Source organism: Littorina saxatilis, linkage group LG17, assembly GCF_037325665.1.
Source record: "Littorina saxatilis isolate snail1 linkage group LG17, US_GU_Lsax_2.0, whole genome shotgun sequence".
In the NCBI taxonomy this organism is placed as follows: domain Eukaryota; kingdom Metazoa; phylum Mollusca; class Gastropoda; order Littorinimorpha; family Littorinidae; genus Littorina; species Littorina saxatilis.
In genome coordinates this window covers 6,346,713-6,357,228 of record NC_090261.1, presented here as the reverse complement: position 1 = coordinate 6,357,228, position 10,516 = coordinate 6,346,713, and the positions used below count along the sequence as shown (strand labels likewise).

The 10,516-nt window shown below is 45.2% G+C and overlaps 1 protein-coding gene across 6 annotated transcripts in view; it reads right to left on the bottom strand.

Moving 5' to 3' along the window:
• The window catches only part of LOC138951846 (uncharacterized), a 48,986-nt gene that overhangs the window by 19,951 nt on the left and 18,519 nt on the right, over positions 1-10,516 (bottom strand). For 4 of the 6 annotated variants that reach the window (XM_070323401.1, XM_070323402.1, XM_070323403.1 and 1 more), the window contains exons 18-28: positions 9,677-9,934; positions 9,014-9,182; positions 7,183-7,292; positions 6,303-6,425; positions 5,247-5,426; positions 4,383-4,551; positions 3,976-4,085; positions 2,293-2,415; positions 1,027-1,932; positions 470-727; positions 78-170 (exon numbers count right to left, since the gene is read on the bottom strand). In XM_070323401.1, coding sequence (XP_070179502.1) covers positions 78-170; positions 470-727; positions 1,027-1,932; positions 2,293-2,415; positions 3,976-4,085; positions 4,383-4,551; positions 5,247-5,426; positions 6,303-6,425; positions 7,183-7,292; positions 9,014-9,182; positions 9,677-9,934 — 2,499 coding nt within the window. The remainder of the gene's footprint in view (positions 1-77; positions 171-469; positions 728-1,026; positions 1,933-2,292; positions 2,416-3,975; positions 4,086-4,382; positions 4,552-5,246; positions 5,427-6,302; positions 6,426-7,182; positions 7,293-9,013; positions 9,183-9,676; positions 9,935-10,516) is intronic. The other 2 variants (XM_070323406.1, XM_070323404.1) reach the window with 2 other exon arrangements.

Below are 10,516 nucleotides of genomic sequence, written 5' to 3'. Positions count from 1 at the left end.
CAAGCAACAGTGTGTCCGCAGATTCAACTCACGAATATAAAGTCATCGTCACATACACAATCAGCAAACACTCTCACCCTGTTCTACTCTGTAGCTGATGTTGAAGCCCTTTGTTTGCACAGAACCGTCGGAACGAAGCGTCACGGTAAAGGTGTCACCAGGAACATCCACTGTTGGAGACAAAAGCAAACAATTAGAAATAGATGCAGTTCGTGCCATAAAATGGAGTTTTAAAACACCAGGTAACGAGATTGCTATCTAGTGTCTACATGAATTCTTTAGCCCAAATAACGTCATAACTTGTTTTGGCTTGGTGAAATATATTAATTGGATCATAAGTACGAGGAGACAATTCTTTGTTCACATTCTTATACTGGGTATTTGGAAGCAAGGGCAGAGATGGGTGAGGGACGTTGGGTCTGGAATGGGTAGAGAGTCAGGTTTTGACGTTTTAACCTCACATGCTCACCTGATATTTTCTGACCATTTTTGACGCCGCACAGTTTGTTACTTTCGTCACCATTGATGAGGACGTAATCATAGGCACAGATGGAGTTCCACTCTACGTCAAAGTCATCCAGCGTCAGTTCAACGGTCTGGGGACCGGCTTGATCCAAGGTCACCGTGACCTCATAGTCCTGGTTACTGGGGTAGAACTCCGGGTAGTTGGGGCTGGTGATGTACCCGGTACTGCCACGAACAGACCTTCCATCGGAGCTCTCTTGACCTGAACATAGTTTTAGGAATAAAACTGTCACTGATGGTAGCAGTTGGTAAATATCATCATCATCATCATCATCATCATCATCATCATCATCATCATCTACCTCCTTCTTCTTCTTTTTCTTACTTGGCAGCGAGCAATGGTAATATCTGCATATTCTACAGAATAATACTGAAAGATTTAAATCGAAACTCAGAACTTCAACCCTTACCCTCAACATTTTTCCATGGATAGAAATTAAGCTACTGCACATCCCATAAATCTCCCACTGGTGATAGCAACTGAGAGCACAGTACACTTACCGCTGGGCGTGGAGAGACCCGTGATGACATCACTCATCGTGGACCCAGTTCCGTACTGGGAGGTAGCGGCACCCGCAGATCCACTGGAGGGGTACTCTACTGATGTGTAATACTCTGGACCCTCGGACGAGGAACGGATGGTAGGAGCAGACGGGTAGTTGCTGGGTTCGTTCGATGGGGAGTAGTAGTTGCCTTCGGTGTAGTAGTAAGCGGGTGTTTCAGTTGGGTAATAGTCAGGGGTTGGTGTGGGACTGTAAGTGGAGATCTCGTCAGGGGACAGTGTCGGTTCGTAAGACGGACTGTAGTAGGGTCTTTCAGACGGGGGATAGGAAGATTCATAAGCATACGATGTGGGTTCATAGGTAGATTCATACACGTAGGATGTCGGTTCATAAGACGGGCTCTCAGACGAGAAATACGTGGATTCATAAACATACGATGTCGGTTCATAAGACGGGCTTTGAGACGGGAAATACGTGGATTCATAAACATATGACGTGGGTTCATAGGTAGATTCATACACGTAGGATGTAGACTCATAAGACGGGCTTTGAGACGGGAAAGACGTGGATTCATAAACATATGACGTGGGTTCATATGTAGATTCATACACGTAGGATGCAGACTCATAAGACGAGCTTTGAGACGGGACATACGTGGACGTGGGTTCATAGGTAGATTCATACACGAAGGTTGGAGATGCATAAGGACCCTCAGATGAAAGATAGGTTGGTTCTTCAGTTGGCAGGCTGTACAAAGGGCTTTGCGGCTCTTGAGTGTTTGATCCGCTACCCACTGTGGACATGTCTTGTGATGGAGAAGAGGTGGTGGCAGCTGACGTCGACGGGAGACTGGACTCGGCATTCTCAGTGTCCAAACACATATCCAATGGGGAAACCTCTGTTCCTAAACAACAGAAAGCAAACAGTGTGTGTGAAGAATGTTGTATCTTGTGACCATACTAGGTTTAGTGTTGCCTTTACTAGAGTCATATAAATAAAGGATGCATACGACTAAAGCAACCAAGAATGAGCAAGTACTACTACTTTATGACACTTTCTTTGTTGGAAAAAACAGAGCCAGCATCCAATCCTTCTCTGTTTCTCTTAAAGATTGAATTTGTGGATGTGGTTCTCCAGGAGAGTTCATGACTTCCCTGTTCTGTGTTAAGAAAAAAACAATATCTTATCAACTAAAGGACTTGTCCAATCCACCTACCTATTCGGGAGTAAAGAATTGAGATTTAGTACATGATAGCCACTATACCTATTGGCCTCCTGCAGAGTGACTTCCTTGTGTGGTTACACTTCTGGTCTCTCCACTGACCCTTGTTGTTGACCACCAGACAGTCCGCGTTGTTTCCGTTCTCGTCCTTGTTGTCCGGCTCTCCTGGTCAACGCATTGAACACGATCAGTGATACACAGCATGTCAACGCATTGAACACGATTAGTGATACACAGCATGTCAACGCATTGAACACGATTAGTCATACACAGAATGTCAACGCATTGAACACGATCAGTGATACACAGCATGTCTACGCATTGAACACGATTAGTTATACACAGAATGTCAACGCATTGAACACGATTAGTCATACACAGCATGTCAACGCATTAAACACGATTAGTGATACACAGCATGTCAACGCATTGAACACGATTAGTGATACACAGCATGTCAACGCATTGGACACGATTAGTGATACACAGCATGTCAACGCATTGAACACGATTAGTGATACACAGCATGTCAACGCATTGAACACGATTAGTGATACACAGAATGTCAACGCATTGAACACGATTAGTGATACACAGCATGTCAATGCATTGAACACGATTAGTCATACACAGCATGTCAACGCATTGAACACGATTAGTGATACACAGCATGTCAACGCATTGAACACGATTAGTGATACACAGCATGACAGCATGTCAACGCATTGAACACGATTAGTGATACCCAGCATGTCAACGCATTGAACACGATTAGTGATACACAGCATGTCAACGCATTGAACACGATTAGTCATACACAGCATGTCAACGCATTGAACACGATTAGTGATACACAGCATGTCAACGCATTGAACACGATTAGTGATACACAGCATGTCAACGCATTGAACACGATTAGTCATACACAGAATGTCAACGCATTGAACACGATTAGTAATACACAGCATGTCAACGCATTGGACACGATTAGTGATACACAGCATGTCACCGCATTGAACACGATTAGTGATACACAGCATGTCAACGCATTGAACACGATTAGTGAGACACAGCATGTCAACGCATTGAACACGATTAGTCATACACAGCATGTCAACGCATTGAACACGATTAGTCATACACAGCATGTCAATGCATTGAACACGACTAGTGATACACAGCATGTCAACGCATTGAACACGATTAGTGATACACAGCATGTCAACGCATTGAACACGATTAGTAATACACAGCATGTCAACGCATTGGACACGATTAGTGATACACAGCATGTCAACGCATTGGACACGATTAGTGATACACAGCATGTCAACGCATTGAACACGATTAGTGATACACAGCACGTCAACGCATTAAACACGATTAGTGATACACAGCATGTCAACGCATTGAACACGATTAGTGCCACACAGCATGTCAACGCATTGAACACGAGCCAGAGCTTGGCATTGGGTTCGTTTACCTTTAACGCTACCTTTGTTTAGTCAAACAGATGAAACACTTTACTCATATGTCTGATGACACGTTCAGATGTATGTTTACAAGGTGTAATTCAGATCCGTGTTTCTATCTTTGCTACAATCGCAACTTTGTTCAGGTTAGTCCTGATTATTACTGGGTTGTTTACCTTAAACGTTTTATATATTTTATTTTATTATCCTCGCTCTCTTTTGTAGAATCTTGTAAGGATTGTTTCAAACTCACGTCTCTTCCAGTTAGTGTAGGAGACAGCAGTACCGTCCAGCCATGTCCAGTCTCCCTCTGTGTCTCTGTCTGTGGCGGCCAGCCAGTGAGGAACGTTATCTGACCCGCTCCTGAACCACCATAGATAGATTTAATTTCATCCAAGACAAATAGAATAACTGTGTGTACATGGAAATGTCACCTGACACACAAAACCTCAAGAAAATAAAACTTCAAGAAAATAACCCTTTTTCAAAACATCATTGAGCATTAGCTCGTTAACCAATACACACAGGTTACAGAAAGTTCCAGTCTTAGAGCACTTGGAACATTATAACTATCGTTTACAGGGCTGTATCTGAGTAATGATAAAGCACAGACAATATTGACTGCCAACTAATGTGCATGAATATGCAAGCTATACTCACAGGTCAACAAAGATGCGCTGTGTAAGGGCGAACTCGTCATCATTGATGGCCGTGGTGAGCTGACCTCCACAGTTTGTGCAAGCAGTGACCGCCTGGTCAAAGGCCAGCATGTGGTTATTGTAGCTGTACTCGTAGTCTCCGTATTCCCTCCACTCACGCAGCGAGCAGCCTGCCACAGTCAATCCATTTCATAAACCTTGTGCGTACGGGTGTTGTGTCATGTGTATTACAGCTGGAAATGCAGTCTATATTCCCAAACGTAAGTAAGTTCACCAAATACCCACAACACATACAAAACAATCCTGTTTCGAAGCAGAAGTGAAGTCTTCAACTTCAAAGTACACCATCAAACCTTGGCTTGATCAACGACAATTGCATGCATTACCTACACACATTGAGACCATACTGTGTTCATGCAAAACCATGCCACATAACCGAGCTTTGTTACATATTCCCAGAAAAAAACCTGGTGCGGACTCTACAAAATGATTACTTGCAATGCAAGCGATACAATGGACATCGGAATGCTTGACTGAAGTAATCTTTTGAGTTATAATACTATTCAATGTTGCGCTCTTCCCTGTACGATTTCCATTCCCGCAGATTCATACCAAGAAGATAAATCTACCGAGAAATACATAAGCACAGACTGCAGGAAGGAATTAAAGAAAATCAACACCCACTGCGACAGCGCTTCGACCTTATGGTCTGCAAGATGCTTCCTATTTTAGACAAAACACATGGACTAAAGTGCACAAAAACAGATATAGAACCAGCCTCATTCATTCACAGCTATCCTTGCCCTTTTAATCTCCCCCCTCCCCCCCTTCGTCTCCCTGGTCCACACACATATACAGTACGTACACTCCAGATCTGTAGGAACATAGACGCTGATGCCGTCGATCTGGTTGACAGGAGGAAGTTGTTCACCGGAGTCAGGTTGAGGACTGACTTGTGATTCCGACGACACAACAGGAGCAGGGGCTGGGCTGGATTCCGTGAGTTCCGTTTCCACACACATCGACAGTGGTTCAACCACCGTCCCTGCAAACACAGATAGACAATTAGGCCTTGTACCTGAAAGGGGCAATGGCATCTGGTACCATTTCACTTCGCAAGCTCACCAATCAGCAGAACACCCTTCGCTATGGACTGCTTTATAAACGGGTACACAATAGACAGATTTCACAAAACTTACTGATGCGAACCTAGGCAGAGGCACTATTTTCTATGATACATCGTTCTTCTTCTTCTTCTTCTTCTTCTTCTTCTTCTTCTTCTTCTTCTTCTTCTTCTTCTTCTTCTTTGTTCATGGGCTGAAACTCCCACGTACACTCGTGGTTTTTTTCACAAGTGGGATTTTACGTGTATGACTGTTTTTGTACCGCTATTTAGGCAGCCATACGCCGCATTCAGGGAATAATGAATCCTTCACACATGCAGTGGCTATAAAAGAGACAGCTTTTACAAAGTCACACTGAGTCAAATAAAGGCAATGTTTTCTGGAATGAATTGTTCACACACGAGATATGTATTGGAGACAACTTCCACGAACACACGATGCAGGAAACTTCTCCTTTATATATATTGTACATGGGCCATGTTCGGGAAAGCTTTGATAAAGTCACACTACAGTGAACAAAGGCAATTTTTTCTATATTAACTCTTTTAAAGAGGTTAAATAAGTGACAGCTTTCAAGAAGTGTTTAGACAAATAAAGGACATTCTTACAACCATATTTCAAGTACAACAAAATACATGTTATCTAATGTTTGTTTGATTCGTTGCACTGCTACGTATAGACATAAACTCACTTTTATGCTTATAGCCTTATTACTGTGTTTTCAATTTCATCAGAAAAAAGTGGATACGCTTTCAGTGAATCTATTGCTACCTATCAGTATGTGTGGAACTTATTACCTGGTGGCCTCATGCACATTGACTTCCTGGTGTGGTTACACTTCTGGTCTCTCCACTGACCCTTGTTGTTGACCACCAGACAGTCCGCGTTGTTTCCGTTCTCGTCCTTGTTGTCTGGCTCTCCTGGTCAACGCATTGCAAGGATACAAGTCATAGAAGAACATGTCACAGCACGTTAGAGACACCTTCATTTCTCCTCGTGTTAACTTAAAACGATGCCTTCTGTGCAGAGTAACATTTAGCTGAATGAATTTCGTAACTGATGCCTATGTAAAAAACAAAACAAAACAAGAATGGTTAGCAGTCCACTTGTGTTTTTTTGTTTTGATTTCTTGATACCTTTGTCAATCTGAAAAATGTTAAAGTCTACAAAAGAATGATTTGAGTCTGTAGATGTTGGGAGAAGGGTGCTCCTATTCCGTGTCACAGCCTGCACGGATCTCTGGTGATTTACAAGATGGGCTATATTGAAATGAAGGTATCTTTAAATCAATCTTCTTGTCGATGAGTCAGTCTGTTTTGTTTTTTTCATCATAAACACGAGCCTTAAGTAACAAAGTCTGCGATACGATATCTCATTAGTTAAATTGTCAACTGAAGCCTTTCAGAAAATGAAACGCAAATGGGTTTACTCAAATGCTAAAGTAAATTGGATTGCCAACTTATTCCTCATTAACTCTCAATCATCCGGCATTATACTTTACAATTCAATCGTAAAGGAAATGACCTTTGAACGGCCCTAATGGAGAGTTTATAAAGCGGCAGAAGTTGCACGACATTGATCTTGCGATTCAACAAGCTCATCTTTTGACTTTCTTTGCTCCTATCTTACTTCTCTTGCAACTCATTTGCCTGTAACATCATTTTCGTTCAAACTCACGCCTCTTCCAGCTCGTGTAGGAGACAACAGTACCGTCCAGCCATGTCCAGTCACCCTCTGTACCTCTGTCTGTGGCGGCCAGCCAGTGAGGAACGTCATCTGACCCGCTCCTGACACAGTACATGTCATTTCCGTGAGGATTAACAAGGACGCTGTTTCTATCAAGAAATATACCCCGGCCTTCTGCTATCATATACTTCTATGCTAGGACACAAAGAAGTATGTTCTAGCTGATGAATACAAAATAGTGTAAATCCCAAAATCTATAAATTCAAATATTCTTATATTCTCATTTTCCTTCCAAAATGAACATCTATACTTTTGCGAAAGCAGCACCATTAAATAGCAGTGGCGCAGTCCTAATAAACCAAGGCCGAGAGAGAGACTGCAGGCGGAGAGAGAGACTGCAGGCGGAGAGAGAGACTGCAGGCGGAGAGAGAGACTGCAGGCCGAGAGAGAGACTGCAGGCGGAGAGAGAGACTGCAGGCGGCGAGAGAGACTGCAGGCGGAGAGAGAGACTGCAGGCGGCGAGAGAGAGAGACTGCAGGCCGAGAGAGAGACTGCAGGCGGAGAGAGAGACTAGAGACTGCAGGCGGAGAGAGAGACTGCAGGCGGAGAGAGAGACTGCAGGCGGAGAGAGAGACTGCAGGCCGAGAGAGAGACTGCAGGCGGAGAGAGAGACTGCAGGCGGAGAGAGAGACTGCAGGCGGAGAGAGAGAGACTGCAGGCGGAGAGAGAGACTGCAGGCGGAGAGAGAGAGACTGCAGGCGGAGAGAGAGACTGCAGGCGGAGAGAGAGACTAGAGACTGCAGGCGGAGAGAGAGACTGCAGGCGGAGAGAGAGACTGCAGGCCGAGAGAGAGACTGCAGGCGGAGAGAGAGACTGCAGGCGGAGAGAGAGACTGCAGGCGGAGAGAGAGAGACTGCAGGCGGAGAGAGAGACTGCAGGCGGAGAGAGAGACTGCAGGCCGAGAGAGAGACTAGAGACTGCAGGCGGAGAGAGAGACTGCAGGCGGAGAGAGAGACTGCAGGCGGAGAGAGAGACTGCAGGCGGAGAGAGAGACTGCAGGCGGCGAGAGAGACTGCAGGCGGAGAGAGAGACTGCAGGCGGCGAGAGAGACTGCAGGCGGAGAGAGAGACTGCAGGCGGAGAGAGAGACTGCAGGCGGAGAGAGAGACTGCAGGCCGAGAGAGAGACTGCAGGCGGCGAGAGAGACTGCAGGCGGAGAGAGAGACTGCAGGCGGAGAGAGAGACTGCAGGCCGAGAGAGAGACTGCAGGCGGAGAGAGAGACTGCAGGCGGAGAGAGAGACTGCAGGCGGAGAGAGAGACTGCAGGCCGAGAGAGAGACTAGAGACTGCAGGCGGAGAGAGAGACTGCAGGCGGAGAGAGAGACTGCAGGCGGAGAGAGAGAGACTGCAGGCGGAGAGAGAGACTGCAGGCGGAGAGAGAGACTGCAGGCGGAGAGAGAGACTGCAGGCGGAGAGAGAGACTGCAGGCCGAGAGAGAGACTGCAGGCGGAGAGAGAGACTGCAGGCGGAGAGAGAGACTGCAGGCGGAGAGAGAGAGACTGCAGGCGGAGAGAGAGACTGCAGGCGGAGAGAGAGAGACTGCAGGCGGAGAGAGAGACTGCAGGCGGAGAGAGAGAGACTGCAGGCGGAGAGAGAGACTGCAGGCGGAGAGAGAGACTGCAGGCGGAGAGAGAGACTGCAGGCGGAGAGAGAGACTGCAAACGTTGAATGATGCACACTGACACTTTTCAAAAACCATTTTCAGTACGTGCAGTAAGAACCAAGAGCTAGTCACTGAAGACGAACGCACAAAGTCCACTCACAGCTCGGCAAAGATGCGCTGTGTAAGGGCGAACTCGTCGTCATTGATGGCCGTGATGAGCTGACCTCCACAGTTTGTACAGGCACTGACCGCCTGATCAAAGGCCAGTCCACGCTTGTTGTAGCTGTACTCGTTGTCTCCGTACATTGTCCACTCAGCTAGAGAGCAGCCTGAATGGAAAACGAACATTGTAAAATCTCGATGTATAGCTGCATGTTGATGTGGTACGCTGGTACTCTGCAATGAACTTACCACAGCAGATCTTCTAAAGTGACCACATACAAAACAAAACAAAGGCAAGATGTACACAATGCACCTCATTGTTTTTTCTTTTGTATTGTTTTTTTCCCATGATCATCCGAGGGCCGGGTGACTGCTTAAATTTTAAAAGCATTTGGAGTTCAAACGGCAAAGGTTGTTCACATTTAGCAATATCGCTTACATCTTACATCTTATGGCCAAGTGTTCAACAGCGAATGACAATCATGGACGAGGTCAAAACCAACGTATTATTGACAGTATAACTAAATGGACATGTGCAAGTTTCTATTCAAATCAATTCAAAGGCAGGCAGGCTGGCATACAGGCAGTGAGACAGACAAACTGACAGACAGACAGACAGACAACCCACATGCATATACTGACACACGCTATATATACTGACACTGTTCTTCAGATGGAAGGAAGACACTGATGCCATCAATCTGGTTCACCGGAGGGATCTCATCGGAAACAGGTTCACCGCTGACTTCCGCTTCCGGTGCCTCAGTCAGGCCGACAGATGGCGTTTCAGTGAAGACCAGCTCAACAAGACGTTCTGAAGACACAGCTGGGAGTTGTGTCCCCTCAGTCATGGCGGGGAGAGGGGTGGAGTCAGTCTCTTCTGTTTCCACACACATCGCCAGTGGTTCAATCACCGTCCCTGAAACAGAGAAGAACATGTTCAAAGCAAAGGATACACAAGTTGGAAAGTCACATTCAGGAGCATGCAAAGGTCACGAAAGGGTCGTCCGTTCGTGGGGGCGCAGAGCTTTCTGCTCTGCAACTAACTTTTAACATACATCAAAGAATGTTTACTATTATTATAAATGTTCTATCATTTTTACTATGTTCTACGTTTACGATTCCACATTGTTTTAGCTTTTAAATATTACGATACCTTCTGTATAATTTTTTTTTAAATGGACACCATGAAGGTCAGTGTCCATTGGACTTTATTGCATCTTTAATATGTAATTCTGCAATTCTGCTTGATTTTTAAGGGGAAAAAATGAGAATTTGTAAATCACTCCTTGCAACAGTTGCATTTGAGTTGGAATTGTCATATACCCGGACCTTGTTGTAATCGTCCTGTTGTGAGAACCAGAAAACCTCTTTATCCGAAAACACTTCACTTGACGGCCAGAGTTCTTGCTTCTCAAATAAAAAGTCCAACTTTACAATAAAGCATGGATGCCATGTTTAAGTCTTGCGAGCAGGTGATAAGACAGCACATATCAGGTCG